The sequence below is a fragment of the Rana temporaria genome, chromosome 4 (assembly GCF_905171775.1).
Source record: "Rana temporaria chromosome 4, aRanTem1.1, whole genome shotgun sequence".
Classification (NCBI taxonomy): Eukaryota; Metazoa; Chordata; class Amphibia; order Anura; family Ranidae; genus Rana; species Rana temporaria.
Window position 1 is genome coordinate 120,583,911 of NC_053492.1, and position 23,913 is coordinate 120,607,823.

Consider the following 23,913-nt stretch of genomic DNA (forward strand, 5'->3'; position numbering starts at 1 on the left):
GCTGGAGGACCGAATGCCCAGCTCCCACAGATCAGCTTCTGCTTTGAAGAATCACAGCAGAAGCGGCCCACCAGTGGCCACTGCAGGATAACCTAAATATACGTGATCCAGCGCAGAGCTGCCACCCTGTAGCAGTAACATTTCTAGAGAGTGTTTGGCAAGTGGTTAAAATGGTCTATTTTCTCAGTTTAAACATTGGATATGTTTTATATTTGAATGATTTTCATTGCAATTGAAAATAATCCCAGGGTACAAATGAGTGTCTAGATCTATAAGTAAAATGAAGAAGTATCCATATGTTTTCCATTGTGAATAAATAAAATGGGTTTATGAGATGAAAAGCATTCTGTCTTTATGTAGATTTTGCAAAGTGTCCCAACATTTTTGGAATTGGGGTTGTATACATGACATATATGGTAACTTTTATAACAAGATCTAGTACAAAAACAATAAACAGGAAGCAATAGCTTTTACACTTGCTATGGAGACTGCCAAATAGTAACAAAGTTGTTCAGTGGATAGGACACAAAAAGCAGGAGAGAAAAAAGGTAGGATTGCTAAAGTAAACATTAACAACAAGGAGCACAAACAGTTTTAATTTTCAAGCGCAAACAGCAGTTTAAGCAAGATGATGCACCAAGGGAAAAGTCAGCTATCGATTAGAGCAGTTTAGGAAAAGCTGGAAATTGGAAGCACTCATTCTCAGGAACCTGTCATACTGACCTCCCTGTGACTAAACACTCCTGTGCCTAGAATGATGGGGGCAGTATGTAAAGGACTCTGCAACAAAGTCTGGTAATCAGTTCCCTTTCCTGCTCTCCTCAATAGACAACTATTAAAATTCACTTCTCCCAGCCTGAAGCTAGTGTTATGTAAAGAAGAGATATCCTGTGCTTTTTACATAAATTCTGTTACAATGGCTGGCAGGGTTGTAACAAGAGTAGTAGTAGTAGTAGTAGTAGTAGTAGTAGTAGAATAATGCAGCTTCTTACAGAGCAGGGAAAACAAATGTGTTCTATACCATTATGAATTGAACAACTGGCCGATGTAAGGCACAATATCAAGAACGTGTGGTTTATAGCTCATCTAAGTCAATAGTCATGGGCACAATGTTGCAGAGTCCAAGGTGTGTTTTGGCTGAGCATCCATGAGTACTGACACCCAAAAAGAGAACAAATGCATGCACAGTGGAGCTATTCCCACATGTTGCCAGGAGTTCAGGTAAAGCTGCACAGGAGTGTTAAGAAACAGGCAGGCACAATGTGACTGGTGTGTGAACCTTAGCTGTTAAATATATCTTTCATTATAGCTGATGATGCAACAAACAAAATTTGGAAAGAGACCATACCAGACACAATTTTGCAGCTCATTGTGATTGGCTGGAAAGATTTCCCAGGGGACTCAGCCAAGCTTGTTGCCTGTCCTTGAGGGACAATCTTGCAGCTGGCAGTGATAGGCTGGAAAGCAGTGCTGCCATGAGCTCCAATAGTAAACCTCTGAGTCATTTTTGTTGGTGTGCGCTCAAGTGCTGAGGTCTGAGTGTACAATGTGGGCTCTGATGTCATGCTAAAACCTTGTTTTAAATGAAAAAAAGATGTGTGCCATTAATAATACAATGTCACATTCATACAAAAATGAATCCTCAAATTTCAAACTTGTGAACAAAATAAGTACAAAAAAATTACATACCTAAATATTGCTGCATATACAACACTTAAAGCGAACAGGTTAGACAAATTAAGCATCTACAATAAGACAGTTGTCGACTGAGGGCATGTGGTTTCTCACCTATGGGCCCTTAAAGTGCCAAAGAACTGCATATATTCATAATGTTACAGAAGACTGTCAGAGATATGCTATAGCAGATGGTCAGAGACTACAAACGTTAGCGCTTCTATAGAGAAGTCCTCAGTCTCCAACAGACAGTCAAAGAATGGGGACTTGATGCTGCCATTACAGTACCACTGTAAATTAATGCTCCCACGACACACAACTCCCACTACCCAGGTCTTAAAAAGGGCCACATGTGTCCCTCGGGCCCCTGGTTCTGCACCAGGGTTTGAAGGAATCAGAAATTATCTGCAAAGATGGCTGACATGATTCCCCAAATTAGGCTCCAGAAATTATTTCTTATGCGTCTTGGCTTCCTAGATTAGAAGGCATACTATACAGCAGCCCTCAAAATTTCCACTCGCCTACTAGCATTTGGCGAGTGGATTTAAGCTGGGGGCGAGTGATGACAGGGCTGCATGACCAATCTCCCTCCAATCTGTGCCTACACTTAGAGTCCCGATGAGATTGGTGGCCGAAGAGGAAAGGTGCATGCTCGGGAAAAGTAGTCTGGTGAGCCGCGCACAGGCAGAGCAGTACACAGGTGCTCTCCTTACAATTCTCATTAACCCATGGGACCTAACAGTATGACCTCTCTGAGCCTTCCCCCCTCCCCCGGGCCCCGACCAATGTAGCTGGAGAGCAGAAAGTAATGAGTGAGGTGGAGGATTGCAAAAATTACCACTCCGGTGCAGCGCTCACTGAAAGTTGCCCTGACATGAGAGCGGCAGCCTTCTAGTTTGTGCAGTTTTCTTCTCCTTGTGCTCTATATAAGTGTCCAGCAGTTCAGCCTGAGCACTGTGAACAGACTGGTCTCAATGTGTGCTGTGCGCTGTCAGTGTGCGCTGTGCTATGGTGTCAATGGCTGTGCAGTTGTGTGGATCTCAGCGCTGGATTGTACTCCCTCCCGCTGTGCTGCACCTCCTCTCCTCACTGCCAGCCTGAATAAAAGGGGTAAGTGGGGACATGCAAGCGTGGAGCCACACACACAGGCTCCTGATGATGAGATGAATGGGAGAGAGAGGGTGGATGGGAGTTGCAGAGGAGACAGCAAAAGAATGGGGAAGAGACCCAGTTCTAGTGCCCTGTCCCTCTGGTCTGCCCCCAGTGCCCTGTCCCATTTTGTTAAAGTTGTTGTTGGTAATATTTAATTTTGTAACTTGATTCTGCATAAAACATTGTCATTCCATGAGAAAATCTACGAGGGCGTGTTTACGGGTGCAATTAGGCGCAGGGCAGTGTATGAATTAGGTGGGGCAACTGGTGGCGAGTAACTCTTGAGGCCTGGCTAGTGGCTCAGGACTTGAAATTTTGAGCCCTGCTATACAGTATATAGTCAAAGGCAAGGTTTACCTAAAGCCAATTGTTCCCTCCATCTTTGAAAGGATGCATAGAATGCATTGAGGTAAAAAAAGCCTTAGGGCCCTTTCACACGGGCGGACGAACGGACCGTTTTTTACAAGTCCGTTTAAGGACTTGTAATGCATCCCTATGGGATTGTGGACGTTAGCGGATGATGCATCCACTAACGTCCGCAAAAATCTGTGTCCGCAAAGATCCGCTTTTTCAGACGGAAGAAAACCCTATTTTTCTTCCGTCTGGCGGAACGGATCGGATGAATACGGACACACGGTCCGTATTCATCCGATTCCCCATAGGGGAGAGCGGAGGAAAGACAGGGCGGTCTCTGCACAGTGTGCGGGGATCGCCCTGTCCGCCGACAGCTCAGCGGGGATTTACGGATGATCCCCGCTGAGCCGACGGACACACACGGGGCGGATCAATACGGATCCGCTCCGTGTGAAAGAGCTCTTAAGCCTATAGAATCACTTTAAAGCTACATAGGCACCCGCTACAAATAAATATATACTTACCTTACACTGCCTTCCACACTTGAAAGTGACATTAACCACTTAACGACCGCTGCATGTAGATATACGTCGGCAAAATGGCACAGACAGGCAGAACGACGTGCCCGCACGTCGCTGCCTTTCCGCGGGTCCGATCAGGATCCCCCCAGGTACATGCGGCGGTCGGTAAGCCTCAGGGAGCGATCCGGGATGAGGGCGCGGCTATCCGTTTCTAGCCGCCCCCTCGCGATCGCTCCCCGGAGCTGAAGAACGGGGAGAGCCATATGTAAACACGGCTTCCCCGTGCTTCACTGTGGCGGCTGCATCGATCGTGTCATCCCTTTTATAGGGAGACACGATCGATGACGTCAGACCTACAGCCACACCCCCCTACAGTTGTAAACACACACTAGGTGAAGCATAACTCCTTCAGCGCCCCCTGTGGTTAACTCCCAAACTGCAACTGTCATTTTCACAATAAACAATGCAATTTAAATGCATTTTTTGCTGTGAAAATGACAATGGTCCCAAAAATGTGTCAAAATTGTCCGAAGTGTCCGCCATAATGGCGCAGTCACGAAAAAAATCGTTGATCGCCGCTATTAGTAGTAAACCAATCGATAAACTCTTATTGCGATTTTTTTCCCAAAAATAGGTAGAATACGTATCAGCCTAAACTGAGGGGAAAAAAATGTTATATATGTTTTTGGGGGATATTTATTATAGCAAAAAGTAAAAAATATTGGATTTTTTTTCAAAATTGTCGCTCTATTTTTGTTTATAGCGCAAAAAATAAAAACCGCAGAGGTGATCAAATACCACCAAAAGAAAACTCCATTTGTGGGGAAAAAGGACGTCAATTTTGTTTGGGAGCCACGTCGCACGACCGCGCAATTGTCTGTTAAAGCGACGCAGTGCCGAATCGCAAAACCTGGCCTGGGCATTTAGCTGCCTAAAGGTCCGGGGCTTAAGTGGTTAAGGACCCTCTCGTGAGATCTGACTGGTGGACTACTAGAAGGGCTGCAACTTAACCCTCACTTGTGTACTGCAGGATCAAACTGGTGCAAGGTAAATATATATTCTTTAACTTTTCTCCAGTTGTATTTTCCTAAATACGCAATGCTGCATTTAAAATTGGGGGAATAATCAGACCTTGTATTGTGGTTCAAGGTCCACAAAAATGATTTTAGTTGGATGGTAATAGCAGAACTGAAAAGAATTGTAGCCATGCTGTGAAGATTTGCTTGTCATCATCCTGCTACTTTTGCTGCATTTCTCATCAAATAGGACAAATGCATAGAATCAGGCCTGGTTTACACCTATGCATTTTTTAGTGCGTTTTCAGTTTTGCAGAAACACACTACAGTCCATTTAACTAGAACTAGAACTAGATATGCTCCCTTCTGTTGAGGGCAGTTTCACACACCAATGTTCTACCAGAGCCTTACTTTTAATTTCTATATATGTTCAAGATGTACACTATATGTTACAGATAATTGATTGCAACACGACTCTTTTCATACATGCATTTCTGTTTCTCTGCCATATGTGTTAGCAGCATGCATGTAGGATTATAGTTTTGCCTATTCATTTACATGTCGCTTCATTATCCCATTCTATATGTACATGACTCTATATATACATGATTTTATATGCACATGTTCCCGCTCTATCCATTCTTACATTCACTTATTTTTTACCCATGCCTCAATAGTGCATAATTGACTTCTCGTCTTCTTTATTCATATTGCGTGTGGTTTTTAGGTTGACATCTGTACATTCATGGTCTTCCATACTATGTATGGAAATGTTCCATATCCATCAAAATACACTAGCCACCACATATTACAATATGCGACATGTATTATTTATACATAGAAGTTAGATTTGCACTTTTCCGGTTTCATTGTAATTGCAATCATATTTCATATGAGGTTATGATCCAATTTTTATTAACATTCTTACATCCACTTTTTTTTCCCCACCCGTTCACATTCAATAGTATTCTAAATTTTTTCACAATTTTTTATTGTTCATTTTTTACACCCTTTTTTGTTTATGCCCATACATGCTTATATGTGTGTTTCATGTGTGTGCATATGTGGCACTCACAATACATATGTATATACATATGTGCAGGGAATTATTTCTGGCACATTTTTTATATATATATAGGCTTCACATAAACTTATCCACTATTCAAGGTCTTGTATTTTGTAAACTTTTGCAGAGTCACCTTCTATATATACATATATACACACACACACACACACACACACACACACACACACACACACACACACTTTTCTATATTATATGCTTTTTTAAAAGTGATGTTGTTTAAATACTTATGTTTATGCTTGCATTTCAATTTATCCGTGTTCACATGTGACCTCTATCACCAATTTAGATTGGGCGTATTTTCCATCAATTGGCCCATTCAGCAATTGGAGGATGGTAGTCACATGTTTGGTGCAGTTACCCTATAAATGTTATTACGTTTTAAATGTACATCAGCCATGACTAAGCACTAACAGCGTGCGAAACGCATCGGCTGTCCCATCTTGTGACTGTATTTTTGGATTTGCATGTCCAGCTTTTATCAATAAAAGACTACTTCTTTAAGTTTCCCTGGAGTGCGGCTGTCCATTCATCTCCAATTTTTGTGTCTGCCTTGTGCGTTGCCAGCACCTTGGACTCCTGAGAGGCTCCTCTAATTGTCTGCAGAGATCCACCTGGAGCGGTGATCCCTTTTTCCCTACAGTCCATTTAACATGGTTTCCTAGGGATGTAGTTCATATCTGTGCATTTTATTGAAAGGGCCAGGGATTTTTTTCTGGTTTTTGGTTCCATAGACTTCAATGGATCAAAAATGTGTATTGAAAAATGCAAAATGCACCTGGAATATGCAAACTGCAACCTGCATAGGTGTAAATCAGGCATCAGAGAGTAAAAGCAGACAGAAAAGTAGACTGAAGTAAAATCATAATATGGCATCTGTTTACAGCAGGAACACACAAGAATGTATTAATCTGGAAAGCCAGTGCCCTTTTTTACCCATCACCATAAAGTAAATTATTATGTTTTGGTGCATGTGACATGCAGGTTCATCTAAAATACATACAATTCTTATAGAGTTGGAGTGTCCAGGACAACCTAACTTATTTTTAATATTTTGGATAGAATGGAGAAGCGTTACATATTCTGTCATGTTCTTTATTTCTGCTACTGACCTCATTGGGGAGATTATTCCTCACCTGTTCCTCACCTGTTCTTGTGATGCCAATACAAGATATGGATTAGAGATATAGGGCCAGATTCTCGTAGAACGGCGTATCTTTGCAGCGGCATAACGTATCCAATTTACGTTACGCCTCCGCAACTTAAGACGGGCAAGTGCTGTATTCTCATAGCGTAAATCGGCTGGCGTAAGCCTGCCTAATTTAAATTTGGAACAGGGGAGCGTGTTTTATGTAAATGTGCTGTGACCCAACGTGATTGACGTTTTTCACGAACGGCACATGCGCCGTCCGTGGAAATCTCCCAGTGTGCATTGCTCCTAATACGCCGCAAGGACGTATTGGTTTTGACGTGAACGTAAATTACGTCCAGCCCCATTCACGGACGAGTTACGCAAACGACCTAAAATTTCGAAATTTCGTAGCGGGAACGACGGCCATACTCAACATTGGTACGCCGCACTTACGCCACCATATAGCAGGGGTAACTATACGCCAGGAAAAGCCTAACGTAAACGGCGTAACTTTACTGCGTCGGACCGGCGTACGTTCGGGAATTCGCGTATCTAGCTGATTTACATATTTCGACGCGTAAATCAGCGTACACTCCCCTAGCGGCCAGCATAAAAATGCAGTTACGATCCGACGGCGTAAGAGACTTACGCCTGTCGGATCTAACAGATATCTATGCGTAACTGATTCTAAGAATCAGGCGCATAGATACGACGGCACAACGCAGAGATACGCCGTCGTATCTCGGTTGTGAATCTGGGCCATAGACAGTAATAAAATGTTAACAGAGGCTATAATGAACATTTTGGCTGTGGTGGATTTTAAAGCACTGTCAGCAGCCATAAGGATAATTTATCCGTCATGTATGGAAAACTCTCATCAGGTTTAGGTTGGGGACTTCTTTTACTATATTTCTTTGAAGAGAGAGAAACAGGACACAGAAAAATGGCACATACATAGTAGAGTTACAAAATGTGCCATGGTGCCTACACAGAGGCCCAACCCTGAGTGTTCAAGTGGGGTACATAAATTCCAACAAAAAAGGACCGACTCTGAGATGCAAGAATTCGAAAAACAGATGTTCATAGAGCTCATGCGTTGTTCATGGAGCGCCTGTGTCCTGTCGTTTCTCAGCTCTAAAACAACAAGTAGCAGAGTAGAACTGAAAACACTGGGGGTAATCCACAAAAGAGATACGACGGCGTATCTACTGATACGCCGTCGTATCCCTGTTTCTATCTTTGGAACTGATCCACAGAATCAGTTTCCAAGAGATAGACAGAAGATCCGACATGTGTAATTGAATTACACTGTCGGATCTTAAGGATGCAATTCTAGGCTGGCCGCTAGGTGGCGAGGCCATTGCGGCCAGCCTAGAATATGCAAATGAACACTTACGGCGATCCACGAACGTTCCGACGGGCCCGTCGCGCTAATTCTACGTCGTTTACGCCGTGTAAAAATAGGGCCGAGTCCTATTTGACTAAGCCCTATTAAGTATGCTCGTCGTTCCTGCGTCGAAAATTCAAACTCTACGTCGTTTGCGTAAGACGTCCGTGAATGGCGCTGGACGCCATTTACGTTACCGTCTAAGCAAATGACGTCGGAGCGACGTCTGTTAGCGCAATGCACGCCGGGTAATTTACCCGACGGAGCATGCGCAGTACGTCCGGCGCGGGAGCGCGCCTAATTTAAATGGGAATCGCCCATTTTTATTAGGAACGCCATGCGCCGGACGGAGTTAAGTTACACAGCCGAAAATTTCCAGGTAAGTGCTTTGTGGATCGGCACCTAACTTGGGAGATTTGCGGCAGTGTAACTTAACTCTGAAAAGTTAAGTTGCGCTCGGCGGCTGTGGATCTGGCCCACTATTTGTAACAAAATTCACCAAATCATTTTCGACTTTGTGGTTTCATTATGCTGTAGCCATGGGGCAATGAGGTTAGCCATTTACTGAACTTTAATACAATTTTGTCAATAAAGTAAGTGAATACTCTCTCACATGCACATTAGCAGCTTTGTATTTTTCGTTTAGGCTTTATGGAACATTTTAAAATAAAAATGGATAATAAAACATTTACCCTTTTCGGCCAATTCATGGCTTCCTTTGTGAGGAGAAGAGGTTTTAACTAGAACAGGTCCTGGAGTGCTCCCATCAGACTGAGAAGTTTCATTGGAAGATTGTGAATACAGATAATCCTCGCCAAAGGAATGTCTGAGAAGCTCAACTTCAACAACCTGAAGATTACAGCAAACATGCAGGGGTATTAGAAACAGCTGGGGGTCATATATTAAAAGGAATAGCCACAGATAATGTGGATTACTGATAAATCCAGCTCAGATTCAACCAGAATTATATAAAAAAATTAAGGATCACACAGTGCTCGATGCATTAAAATATGCATACATTAATCCAATATCATTGGATAATTGAAATCAGTTCAAATAATAGATAGTCCATGCAAAACACTGTATGAATAAAAGTGAAATAGTGATGAAGAAAATGAATTTGTAATTTATTTGGCACCATTATGAGAGTGAGAACAGTACCAGCAGCATAGTCAACCTACCTTTTGGTTATCATTTAGTAGCTTGCAGGATTTTCACAACGTATCAGATTCAACCAGGTTGGGAGACGATTGTCATCTGTTACTTTTACCATACATGCTACAACTAACTTGTGTTATAGTCTTATGCTCCAGTCTGGGCAAAAAATAATACATTTTAAATTAAAAAAAGTCAGCAGCTACAGATACTGTAGCTGCTGACTTTTAATATAAAGAACACTTACCTGACCAGGCATCCAGCGATTTCGGCACTCCGAGCCGATTCTTTACTACGGGATACTGGCAGTGAAGGCTGCAGGCACTGCGCTTTCTGAATGGTTCCACTGTCTTCTGGGACCTGTGTGTGTCCCAGAAAAAAGCCCCCTGGATTACTTTTTTTGTGTCTCTGTTTCTTGAAGTTTTGTGCGATGTGTTTATTGTGTAGTGTTTGTATTGCAATGTTTTGTGACAACATGGGGAAAATTTAAATAAATAAAATCTGACTGCAAAATAAGTATGAAAAGCAAGACTTCAGTTGAGCTTTAAAGGAGAAGCTTACCTTTGGAAACATGTTACATGTTTCAACTGTTTATAGGGAGGAACATGTTCTCAGTGCTGCAGCTGCTGCCCAATCTCCCTGTGGCCAGCAGTACGGGGGAGAAGTTTCCCGTAGTAGCGGTCACTTTTTTGAGATCAGAAGTGTGTGTGAATATATATATATATATATATATATATATTATACATATACATACACACACACACACACACACACACACACACACACATACACACTGAACCATTGGACATTACCCATATGTAAATTAAATTATCCAGTTGCCTACCATTCGGAGTGTTAAGAATGTCTAATAAATTTCTACCTCTGTACTTCAGGTGTGTCTTGTACGTCTTGGAGATTGCCTGCAGTTTCTTATCTCTCCTGCTCCTTCACTTGCACAGCTCTGTTAACAGCTCCGTAAAACCCAGTGTGTGTAGAAAGAGGAGCTGCTGATGCTACGATCAGAAGAAAGAAGAGAGCAGCGCCATTCTGAGTGCAGTATGTAATAAAGAACAATTTAATGAGTTCAAATAAACTCACATGTAGGCAGTATTTAACAGGCGTGTATAAGATCCTTTTGCTCCCAAAGACATGCCTGACGAAGGAGTACATATGCTCCGAACGTGAGTTGCTCAAACCACACCCCCTGTCCATCAGTGCCGACGTGTTGACATCACTCAGCCTCGGAGCTTCAGAAACCACCGGAGCAGCTGGGGACTGACACACCACCGCTGCCCAGCCGAACATCAAGGGAGAAAAAAGGATCTTATACACTACTGTTAAATACTGCCTACATGCAAGGATGAACTCTGGCGTGTTTGAATAGTACACATGCAGAGCCCGCCAGGAAGTGTGCACGGTGCTGCGCTAATCACAGCCAAGGAGACATTTCCCGATCTCTGCAGCCGAGCATCGGGACAATGTCTCCCTGGCTGTGATTAGCGCAGCGCTGTGCACACTTCCTGGCGGGCTCTGCACGTGTACTATGCGAACACGCCAGAGCTCATCCTTACCTACATGTGAAGTTGTTTGAACTTCTTTAAATTCTTTTTTATTACATACTGCACTCAGAATGGCGCAGCACTCTCCTTTCTTCTAATTAAACACAGAGCCTCTTCTACTCTCCTGAGCTGGCTCCCGTTCCTGATACCGACTAGAACCTTATCAGGTCTGGTCCTGGGGGCATATGGACTCGTCTTTAGAGAATATTCTTGGATGTTTTAGACTGCCCCAATTTCCACTAGTTTCCTATCGAGGGACCCCATAGCAAGCAGCTTGCTATGGGGGCACCCAAGCTGACGTGCAACTCCCTGTGTCCATTCAGACACAGAGCCCCGACCCGGCCCCGCCCACTCTCCCCTGATTGGCTAGCTGACTTTGATTGACAGCAGCAGGAGCCTTTACAACACCTTTAAAAAAAATCAGCAGCTACAGTATTTTTATTTATTTTTTTACAGGCTGTAACTCCGCTTTAAGTATGAAACGGGCAAAGAAAAAAGCTTACCGTTTCTGCTCCTAGTGTCTGCAATCCAGTGTAAGTTTTGTCCAGCTACAAGAGTTAAAAACAAAAAACAAAAAAAAAAACATTGCATTAACAAGTTTACAAAATATTTAGCTGATATCATGTTAAATTGATCTCATATTTGATGCGGTTTAGAAAGAACCTCTAAAATTTAAAAATAAATCAACTATTTGAATAAATAAAAAATACTCCAAGCCAAAGCTGATTCAATCACTCATCTGTTTTTAAAAAAACTCAGGGGCCCTGGAGCAGAGCTATCCGTACGCAATTCCATCTCCACCCTGTTTGGTGCTGCACAGACCGATCTCAATCTTTGGGCTGCTATTAGAGTGGAAAATTCCTTTAAGAAAATAATTTTTGTGTTGTAACTACATATACTGAGAGACCCTGATCCTCAACGTCCTGTTCAGTCTTTATGAAAAGTAAATTACACAGAGCTGTACCGGTCACAGCAAGTCTTATGATATAACACTATTGCACTTTTGTTAGCTGGCAAATGTATTGCACATTATCCACTTTATTCACATAGCAGCCTCTCTCTGGATGCAGCAGAGTCCTTTTAAAGTGTACACTACTACAAAATGAACATGCTGTAACTTGCCAAAAGTGAATCCATCAGCAATTTTGTGAAAGTCTGAGCGTTTAGCCTTTGTTCACTCACATTCTGTCTTTTTACTGCATCAAAAACAAATGGGCACATTCGAGAATCTGGTCCATAGTACCACATGACCCCGTTTCTCAGTAAATTTAATCATGATAAGGATGAGTACTGCAGGTGCATTTCAATAGCCAACATACTTGTTCCATATCTGTACCTTCAAGTTATGTATGATATCTATCCGCTTGTTCTGACTGTCCTTAAAGTGGATCTGCACTCTCACAGGAAATTCACCCCATCCTCTGCGTGTTAAATGGAAGGGAGGCTCTCTAGAAACAAACCAACTCTATCAGTCACTCTGCTCAAAAATAAAATAGAAAAATACTAACAAATAAAAAGGAATTATTGCAATCTCAAGCTATGGTGTCCATCGCATTTTTTTTTTCTTTTTAATGTTTACTAGTAAAAAAATAAAAATAAAATAAAACCTCTCAGAATGTTACCATAATGATTTTAGAAACATCTTAAAAAAAAGAAAATATAATAATAATAATAATAATAATAATAATAATAATAATAATAATAATAATAAAAAGAAAATTTGGCCAAATCTACCACTTGCTCCAAGCAGGGTTACACCAATACCACTACTAAGCTTTTGCACTGCAAAGAATCACATGCAATTTGAACAGAAAAGAGGTGCGATTCCTGTCCGAATCACATGCGGATCCCCCATCGCTCCTGTGTGAACCCAAGCTTGTCCTAGTGACTTCAGCCTGGGTTCACACATGAGTGGTGCATAAACCGCATGCGATTCGGACATGAAACACCCCGCATTCCTGTTCAAATTGCCTGCACTTCTATGTAGTGAAATTTGAGCCCATTAATTTTGTATGGTCTCAAATCAAGCACTGCAAAAGGTATCAGTACTCTGTATCAGCAAGTATTTGACCGAAATTATCAGTACTCTTCAGTAAAAAAAAAAAAAAAAACAGTATTGGGGCAACACTAGTTCCAAGGCAAACTTCCCTTGTATGCATACAGCGAACAATTGGATAACAGTCATGCTGGAGCTTACCTGACTTCTACAAGATCATTAGGCTTGTAACTTGGGTGCAGGAAGAACCAAACCTTTTTCACAAAGTGATGAATGCTTGGCTCCTTTCTAGAGCCACGTACATAGACCATCCATTTATGTGTAGACTGATCATTCTCTTCTCGTTTGTCAGGAGGAATGTACCTTAAATCAGAAAGAAAAATAAATAAAATTTACATACATTAAAGTGATTGTTATTTTTATTTTTAAAGTGAGACTTCACAAACATGTTATACTTGCCTCCTCTGTGTAGTTGGTTTTGCACAGAGCAGCCTGGATCCTTCTTTTTCACAGGTCCCTCCCTCCTGACGAGTGCCACCATAGACCAGCAGCTTGCTATGGGGGCACACGAGCCAAGCTGAAGCCCTGTGTACATTCAGACATGCAGCTGCCATTCGGCACCATCCCCCTCTCTCTCCCCTGATTGGAGAACTCATTTAGATTGACAGCCGCTGGAACCAATCAGGAGGAGAGTACCGGATGGCCGAGGGAATCATGGACATTGCTGGACAGAGAGGGGGCTCGCGGTAAGTGTTGGGGGGCCTGCTACACACAGAAGGCTTTTTATCTTGACCTCCCAGGCGGTATGATTATGTCTGAAATTTTGTACCAAAAGCGGTACAATTATTTTGCATGGAAATTTGGTGTTTTGTAGGCCTGTAATTCTTAGGAATAACTCACTTAAATCTGTCCAAACAAGAGTCTAGTAGACATCCCGGGTATGATAAAGTTTGAAACACAAAATCATAAATTATAATATAATAAATAACTATAAATAATTATAACAAATAATAATGTAATTATAATAACAATTATTCAATAATGTAATCAAATCAAAATCACTGAAATTTGCTCAGTTGCAGAATTGTCGCTGTCATTACTTTTATTTTTTTATGACAAATTTCCCCACAAATCGCTATCGCTCAATTCTGCAAGTGATTATAATTTATTATTGCTGTTTTTTGACATAAAGGGACACTTTTGGTTGCTATGGACAATCTACAGTTTCCAGGCAGAAAGAACAGTATTTATTTTCTAAAAGTACATGCAGACACAGAACGTGACACAAAAGTACATGTAGGACACTGGGCAGACCACTAGGGACAAGGGGTGTGTGTATTTTTTTACATACAGTACTGTAATCTGTAAGATTACAGTATACTGTATGTATTGTGTTTATTAACTTTTTTGAATTTGGCGCCGTTCTCCGCCCCTGTGCGTCGTAACGTCGCAGGGAACGGAGATCGGCGGCACACAGGCACTATGCGAATCGAGCGAGGACGATGCTCGCTCACACAGCGGGGATGCATCGCAGGATCCAGGGACAAGGTAAGTAACTTGTGCCTGTGGAAGCTGCGAGGCGGCCCCAGAGTCTGGCTCGGGGATACCGCTTTTGGTATTGAAATCTTACCCCGACTCAGACTCGGGAATACCGCCAAGGGGGTTAATGCAAAACCTTTTGCCTTTACAGGTGGTTAACCACTTAAGGACCGCCTCCTGCACATTTACATCAGCAGAATGGCATGGCTGGGCACAGGCACGTACCTGTATGTCCCCTTTAAGTGCCCAGCCGTGGATCACGGGCACGCGCCCACGACCCGGTCCGAAGCTCCGTGACGGCAGCCGCGGGACGCGATCGCCACCGGTGTCCCGCGATCGGTCACAGGAGCTGAAGAACGGGGAGAGTGTAAACACACCTTCGCCGTTCTTCACAGTGGCAATGTCACTGATCGTCTGTTCCCTGATATAGGGAAAGGCGTTCAGTGACCTCACACGTCTAGCCCCCCCCCCCAGAGTGGGAAAAACATATGAGGCCACACATAACCCCTACAGCGCCCCCTAGTGGTTAACTCCTAAACTGCAATTGTCATTTTCACAGTAAACAATGCATTTTTATAGCATTTTTTTGTTGTGAAAATGACAATGGTCCCAAAAATTAAACTATCCCCTATTTTGTAAACGCTATAAATTTTGCGCAAACCAATCATTAAACGCTTATTGCGATTTTTTTTACCAAAAATATGTAGAATACGTATCGGCTTAAACTGAGAAAAAAAAAATTATATCTTTTTTGGGGGTATTTATTATAGCAAAAAGTAAAAAATATTGATTTTTTTTCAAAATTGTCATTCTTTTTTTGTTTATAGCGCAATATATCAGGAAACAGACAAATCAGTGATCAAATACCACCAAAAGAAAGCTCTATTTGTGGGGGGGGGGGGAAAGGACGCCAATTTTGTTTGGGAGCCACATCGTATGATCGCGCAATTGTCAGTTAAAGCGACGCAGTGCCGAATCGCAAAAACTGGCCAGGTCCTTTACCTGCCTAATGGTACAGGTCTTAAGTGGTTAAGCATTTCCACTTATAAAACTACTTAGGAAACCTTTCACAGAATAACACATTAAAACTATTACATAGTCAATGGGGTTGATTTACTAAAACTGGAGAGTGCAAAAATGGAATGCAGCTGTGTGTGGTAGCCAATCAGCCTCTAACACAGTTACACAGTAGGCGAGGTTGAAAAAAAACAAGTCCATCAAAAGTCCAACCTATGTGTGCGATTTTATGTCAGTATCACATTGTATATCCCTCTACAGTATGTTGTGGTCGTTCAGGTGCTTATTGATAGTTTTTTGAAACGATCGATGCTCCCCGCTGAAACCACTGCCTAACCGCTCTTAGACCTCTTTCACATTGAGGCGTGGAGCCGCGGTGACGGTATAGCCGCGCTATTTGTAGTGCGGCTATACCGTCGTATTTACCGCGATATTCGGGCGCTAGCGGTGAGGTTTTAACCCCCGCTAGCGGCTGAAAAAGGGTTAACACCACCCTTACCGCGCTTTCCCATTGATTTCAATGGAAAGGCGCGGTATAGGAGCGGTGAACACACCGCTCCTATACCGCGGTAAAGATGCGGCTAGCAGGACTTTTGGAGCGCTCCAGCTAGCGCTAGCCCTTTGGGCTTTCACATTGAACACTACAGGGCAGGTTTTTTCATGCGGTATAGCAGCGCTATTTTTAGCGCTGTACCGCATGAAAAACACCTCAATGTGAAAGGGGCCTGTGATACATTTGCCTATATGTCTCAGTTTAATGCTCCCTGCTTGCCATTGTGATTACCATCCGGTTATTGAAGTGCTAATGTCTCCTCACTATTTCTAAAGGTTAATTGATCTATTGTGTTGTGTGAAGAAGATCTGTGTTTATGTGGCTTGTGTTAATTATGCTGATTGCTTCATTGTGGTAATTATCTCTCTATATGCGGGGTCGAGTTGTCTAGTTAATGTATTTAGTACAACTAGTACTCAACTCCACTGATGTCATTATCTAAAGAAAATGTGTTTTCAGACTCGGCTCCGTCGTGTCTGCCTACTCATCTGTATGGAAGCCCCAGTGTGAGGGGGGCGGAGATTTGTCATTGTAACAGTTTTGGAAATGACATATAAGCTGTGTGATATAACATTAAACTCAGTCTTGGTTCCAGCATCCAGTCTTGACTCATGTGTGGGGGATCCTGTGATGGTCTTGTATGGAGAGGAGGGAATGCTTGACGGGGATATCATACCGATACCGTCACAATTGGTTGGTAGCAGTGGGATTTTCCCTTCTACTCTCCTTTACACCCGGGATTCCAAACAAAACCGAACGGGTCATCATAGCAGAATCAATAGAGGTAGACCAGGAGAACGGGATTGCAGCAACGCCAGCGGTACAAGAGATGGAGACACCAGTGATTCAGGAGGAGGAATCGCCAGCCAACAAGCTAATGAGAGAGAAGCTAGCATGGTTCGGCCCGAACCCAACGCCGGATGTGGTGCTGAAAGTGATGGACCTGTTAGTAAACGCAGAACTACAGTTAAAACTGGCAGCAGTCCAACAAGCAGCCGCACCTTCTCCGAACAGTGAGTACAGCACAGCAGACACAAGGAAGATTCCGTTTAGCGCTTTTAATGAAAAGGACTGTGAGATTGATAACTACCTGGCGGATTTTGAGCGACAATGTAACCTGCACCGAATAGCTAGAAGAGAGTGGGTTGCAATATTGTCAGGCAAACTGTCAGGCAAAGCTTCTGATGCTTTCCGGACCGTGCCAGATCAGGATATCCATAGCTACGCCCGGGTTAAAGAAGTGCTCCTGGCTCGTTATGCAGTAACCCCAGAGTCCCACCGACAGAAGTTCAGGGACTCACGCAAAACCACGAAAGACTCTTACGCGGAATGGGCATGCCAGTTGTCCCTGTCGGCCTCTAACTGGGTTAACAGCAGCCAGGCCACCACCGCAGAGGACATTTTGCAACTAATGCTCCTGGAGCAATTTTACAATCACATCCAGACGGACGTCAAAGATTGGGTGAGAGATCGCAGGCCCATGACTCTACCAGAGGCCGCGAAGTTGGCGGATGAATATGCGGATACTCGCAAGACAAACCAGGTCACACCACAGGTACAACCTCCACGACCAACGGCGCCCTCACACCCACCAGCTGCTAGATACCAACCGCCTAACAGACCGATGACATCTAGCCCTCGCTACCCACGCCAGGAGGACAACGAACAACGCTGCTTCCGGTGCAAACAGTTGGGTCACTTTAAGCAGAATTGCCCCATGAATGACAACACCAGGTCAAATTGGTCTCAACCTGGGTACCGCCCACCAGCAGCAGCCCATTGTGTAGACTCGGCTTGGGATCCCCAGGAGCTGGGTCAGGAAGAACCATTGGGCACCCCTTACGAAGCCCTCATGGTACAATCTGTTATTACGGACAACAGGGAACACCATTGTCAGCTGGTCATGGGCGACAGCCATGAGCCGGAGGGGCCTTGGAGGGAGCTGGGCAGAAAGAGGCACCGCCAGCTACCCTCCAAGAAGAAGAGGTCCTGGAAGTCATATAACCAGCGGACCTGGGAGGAGAAGAAGCGACTGGAGGAGATGGAATCGCAGCGGGCGCCCCAGATGCGGGCCGAGATGTTCGCCAAGGGCCCACCGGTGGCCCCTTACACCACCACCCAGTTCCTGATGATGAAGGATCACGTGGAGAGCCTGCAGGACATGAGCAAGCAGGATCTGATCCGTGAGTACATAGAGCTGGAGGAGTGCATAAGCCGCATGGAGGAGGAGAACAACCACCCGAGGTCACAGCGGGCTGACCCCCCCAGGCTCCATGAACTGGAGATGGAGCTGGAGAAGCTCAAAGAGGAGAACCGGCGGCTGCGGAGGGAGCAGGGGGTGGCTGACCTTATGGGGCTCTGAGTCCCCTCCCCCCCCCCCCGGACTCTGAGCACCAGTGCTACAGCATTTCAAAAAATATAACTTTTTCTTTTTATGAATCTCCTGTGACTGTCACTTCAGAGCCATAACCTGCCCCTCCCATAGCGGGACACCTAGATGGCGACGCACAGACCCATTCGCCGTCTTCACACTGACTTCTGGTGACTTTGCAGATCGCACAAAGATTTGGGGACTGACCGGCGTGTGATCTGACGACCCGGTGGCATACCTGAGTCTGAAGCAGTTGCCAAGGGAGGTCAGTCATGCCAAACGGAGTTAACCTCGGACTAAAAGCTCTGAACCCGTCAACCCTACTGGACCAGGGAAGGTCCAACCGGGTTTTCCGGAGCAGGGAGAAAAAGGGGGGCCATTGTGATACATTTGCCTATATGTCTCAGTTTAATGCTCCCTGCTTGCCATTGTGATTACCATCCGGTTATTGAAGTGCTAATGTCCCCTCACTATTTCTAAAGGTTAATTGATCTATTGTGTTGTGTGAAGGAGATCTGTGTTTATGTGGCTTGTGTTAATTATGCTGATTGCTTCATTGTGGTAATTATCTCTCTATATGCGGGGTCGAGTTGTCTAGTTAATGTATTTAGTACAACTAGTACTCAACTCCACTGATGTCATTATCTAAAGAAAATGTGTTTTCAGACTCGGCTCCGTCGTGTCTGCCTACTCATCTGTATGGAAGCCCCAGTGTGAGGGGGGCGGAGATTTGTCATTGTAACAGTTTTGGAAATGACATATAAGCTGTGTGATATAACATTAAACTCAGTCTTGGTTCCAGCATCCAGTCTTGACTCATGTGTGGGGGATCCTGTGATGGTCTTGTATGGAGAGGAGGGAATGCTTGACGGGGATATCATACCGATACCGTCACAGGGCCTTACAGTAAAGGACCCTCTACTCCGTTTAAGGTTAAACCTCTTTTCTTCTAGTATTAGTGAGTGGCCACGTGCCTTATTAAATTCCCTTTCACAAAAAAGTTTTATCCCTATTGTGGGGTCACCAGAATATTTGTACATTAAAAACGTATCCCCTCTCAACTGCCTCCTCTCCAGAGAGAACAAGTTCAGTGCTTGTAACCTATCCTCATGGTCCTCCAGTCCCTTTATTAGTTTTATTGCCCTTCTCTGGACTCTCTTCAGTTCCAGCACATCCTTCGAGGACTGGTGCCCAGAACTGGACCGCATACTCATTATACTCCAGGTGCGGCCGGACCAGAGTCTTCTAGAGTGGGAGAATTATTGTTTTATCTCTTGAGTTAATCCCCTTTTTAATGCATGGCAATATTCTGTTTGCTTTGCTTGCAGCAGCTTGGATTGCATGCCATTGCCAAGCCTGTCATCTACTAGGACCCCCAGGTCCTTTTCCATCCTAGATTCCCCCAGAGGTCCCCCCCCCCCCCAGTGAGTAAATTGCATTCATATTTTTTCAACCCAAATGCATGATTTTAAATGTTTCTACACCCCACCCCATTCATTTATTCAGATCTTCTTGCAAGGTTTTCACATCCTGCGGAGACGTTATTGCCCTGCTTAGCTTAATATCGTCCGCAAATACAGAGATTGAGCCATTTATCCCATCCTCCAGGTCATCTATGAATACATTAAAAACGTTTCACCCCGGACCATTCCGAGTACTCCCCATTTATCACTACCCTCTGAACTCGCCCCTGTAGCCAGTTTTCAATCCTTGTACTCACCCTATGGACCAAACTTTGTACAGTAAACATTTATGGGGAACTGTATCAAATGCTTTTGCAAAATCCAGATATATCACGAATACGGGCCTTCCTTTATCTAGACGGCAGGAAGGATTCTTCACAAATACATGCCGATTACTGCCAATGATACAGTTGTCATTACTAAAATCTTGTATATAGTCCCTTACCATGCCCTCCAAGAGCTTGCATACAATTGATGTTGGGCTAACTGGTCTGTAATTCCCAGGGAGGCAACTTGGCCCTTTTTAAAATATTGGTGCTACATTGGCTTTTCTTCAATCAGGTGGTACCATTCCAGTCAGTAGACTGTAAAAATTAGGAACAATGGTCTGGCAATTACTTGACCAAGTTCCTTAAGGACCCTCGGGTGCAAGCCATCTGGTCCTGGTGACTTAATAATGTTAAGTTTTTCAAGTTTAATTCTAATTATGTCCTCTGTTAGCCATAAGTGTGCTTCCTGTGACATGTCATGAGGATAAACATTGCAGTTTTGGTTACTTGCCCCTTCGATTCCCTTGTGAAGACTGAGGAGGAGAAGAATAAATTCAATACCTTCGCCATCTCTCCATCCTTAGTAACCAGATACCCTTCATCATTCTTTATGGGACCAATATGATCTGACCTCCCTTTCTTACCATTTGCAGTGGAACCTTGGATTAGGAGCATAATCCGTTCCAGGAGAATGCTCGTAAGTCAAAGCGCTCGCATATCAAAGCGAGTTTCCCCATAGAAGTCAATGGAAACTAAAAAAAAAAAAAAAAAAAGATTGTTCCGCATTGACTTCTATGGCATGCATGTGGCCAGAGGTGGGGGGTGCCGGAGAGCCTTGGAAATACTCGGAAAGGCTCGGGGACAGCTCGACTGAACTCGGAAACAGCATATTTCAGAGTATTTCCAAACGGCTCCGATTAGCTCAGCACCTCAGGCCCAATGCGATTCTGAAAACTGCAGTGGCTTGAATCCTGCTTGTTTTGGGAGACAACACTCGCAAACCGAGTCAGGATTTTCTAAAAAAGTGATTGTTTTGCGAAACACTCGTTAACCACGTTACTCGCAATCTGAGGTTTCACTGTATGTACTTAAATAATTTCTTGGGATTTGTTTTACCATCCTCTGCTACATGCCTTTCATGTTCTATCTTAGCTGCCCTGATTGCACCCTTACATTTCTTGTTGCATTCTTTATACAGTTGAAATGCTTATGATGATCCCTCAGCCTTGTATTTTTTGAAGGCCTTCTCCTTTGCTTTTATATGCATTTTTACATTGGAGTTAAGCCATCCAGGACTTTATTTCCCTTTGGGATGCACTGGCTAATGCTCTTATTTATTATGCTCTTAATTTCCTCCGTGTTCTTTGTTCCTAAGATTGTATCCCAATTATTAAAGTCAGCTTGTTGAATTAAACTGACAATAAAACCAGAAAGCTCATTGGTTTCTATGTAGAGCTGAACTAGATTTTGCACTCTCCAGTTTTAGTAAATCAACCCCAGTGTGTCGATTTTAGCTGACAAAAAGAAAAAAAAAATGGGTCATGGACATTTTGTGTATAAAATCATGGCCTGATATATAAGTAGGAAAAATTAGCTGGATACCTGTTGAGCTAATGTGTGTCTACTACCTGAGGATGAGCAGGTGCTCAGTTCAGTGCTAGTATGCATTTTAATCTTCTTTACATGTAAACCAATTTCAGTACACATACACCCTAGCACGTGTCTGTATATTAACAAGATAACTGGGTATATTATATAGCAATAATTAGTGCATTAGACACTTCCTAAACATTTACTGCCTTGAGATGCCATGATTGCTTTATAATAGGGCTGTGGAAATTAACTATTAATTCATCGATTAATCTTTAATTCTTTTGATCGATTAAAATTCTTTTGATTGGTACTCACCTCTCCGCCGGCTTCCGGGCCTTCAGGGAGTTCCGTCGGAGATCCGGTGACGTCACGGACACTGGCGGGGCTTGCCGTGTCCATCTGAAGGGCTCCTTTGCTGTGCCTTCATATCTGCATGCCGGCAGGACCTTACTATCTGCCACACGCAAGGGCTGTTACACTTCCCTCTATCAACCTGGGATTCTGCAGCCATCCACTGGGAGTTGCGATAGTTCCCTTCACGGGACATCTACATGCCAACGGACTGATGTTAACCTCTCCTCATCTGGATTCAGCAGTGGCATTGTACACATTTTTATACCAGTATCATACTTAGCTACATGTTTTTATGACTGCTTTTGCTACCGTTTGGTATTACTCTCACCATTTTTACAGTTTATGTAGCTACATCGATTTTATCTCCAGTGCAATATTTATTTTGTTACCTACTTGAAGACTATAAAAGTTTTAATGCTATTCCCATCGAGCGCTGCCTTTGTGTGTTTTTTGTATCCTGCTATCCATTTTTCCAGTGGTTGGTAGTTGCACTGGGAATCGGCCTGCAAGGAGGAGATCAGCTAAAACTAGTTGGATCTGTATGTGCGTTATAATTAATCGAAATGAGTCGATTAAAAAAATAAATCGATTAATCAAACTCAAAAATTTTGATCAGTAACAGCGCTACTTTATAATATGCCATGGTAAAGCCCAGGTCCAAGACAAAGTCCCATAGTAATCTGGAACAGAGCCCTAATGCCACAAGCTTGTAATGTGGAGACTAAACATAGGACAATCGCATGTAAACAGCGTGCTTGATAAGAATTCAATCCCAATAATATACTTGTAATGAGGAATGTCGAAAAAAGGGGAGGACAAACATCTCCAACTAAATAGCATTTGTTATTGCTCAGAGATTTTGCAGCTTACTTTTGGGGCGACCACTGCCTTTCTATGCCCAGGCTGCCAAACAATCTACAAACCAATCTCAGCAAAAAAATATAATAAACACCACACAATATATACATTGCTTTTTAGATAGCAAGGTTATAAAGTACACATCCCCATCTTAAAAAAACAAAAACAAAGCCATCTTCAGATGACAGTAAACATACCTGGAGACATTTCCAACAACCAAAGTTTTCTTCACAAAACGCCTAGAAGTGTCCACAGATCTTGTAAACCCAGCAGTTTGGTTGTCATTTTCTGTTGGCACGGAATCCTTAAAATACATTTCAAGCATAAAGGTTTTGTAAACACAACAGCTTTAGAAGGAGCTATTAAGGTCACCAAAACACAACCAATTACCACGATAATCTGCTTTTCTTGCAATTAGTAAGAAGCCATCATGTCAGCCACCTCCACAGAATCATTCTTACTGACAGCACAGCTTAGGCAAAACATACTAAAACACCTTTACCTCTTTAGTGGAGTTTTTTTTAGAAAGGTTCAGCTATGACATGCAGCGCAGAAGGGCCAATAGGTTAGTAAATCAATAAGGATTTTAATAAATCTGGACACGGGATTGCCCAGAGTTCTGCTGATATACTGTTATCCCTCTGATGTTGAGTAATTTTTCATTATTAAAATCAAAAATGAGTTATTACACTATTGGGACTTCTACCCTGCTTTGCTCTTTGTCTATCTTTTTCATGGAATTGGAGCCCCACTCTTCTTCAAGCAGGCCGACTGCATACATTTGACAAATTCTTGTCCAAGTCACATTTGAATTGTATAAACAGGACTACCTCCACATGATTTGTATGAGTGCAACCGTTATTTTC

The 23,913-nt window shown here is 43.2% G+C and overlaps 1 protein-coding gene across 7 annotated transcripts in view; it reads right to left on the reverse strand.

Moving 5' to 3' along the window:
* YEATS2 (YEATS domain containing 2) overlaps window positions 1–23,913 on the reverse strand; it is a 110,724-nt gene that overhangs the window by 71,731 nt on the left and 15,080 nt on the right. For 6 of the 7 annotated variants that reach the window (XM_040348969.1, XM_040348970.1, XM_040348971.1 and 3 more), the window contains exons 6-11: window positions 23,245–23,351; window positions 13,232–13,393; window positions 12,371–12,482; window positions 11,538–11,582; window positions 9,013–9,169; window positions 1,349–1,573 (exon numbers count right to left, since the gene is read on the reverse strand). In XM_040348969.1, the coding sequence (XP_040204903.1) occupies window positions 1,349–1,573; window positions 9,013–9,169; window positions 11,538–11,582; window positions 12,371–12,482; window positions 13,232–13,393; window positions 23,245–23,351 (808 nt within the window). The remainder of the gene's footprint in view (window positions 1–1,348; window positions 1,574–9,012; window positions 9,170–11,537; window positions 11,583–12,370; window positions 12,483–13,231; window positions 13,394–23,244; window positions 23,352–23,913) is intronic. The other variant, XM_040348973.1, reaches the window with a different exon arrangement.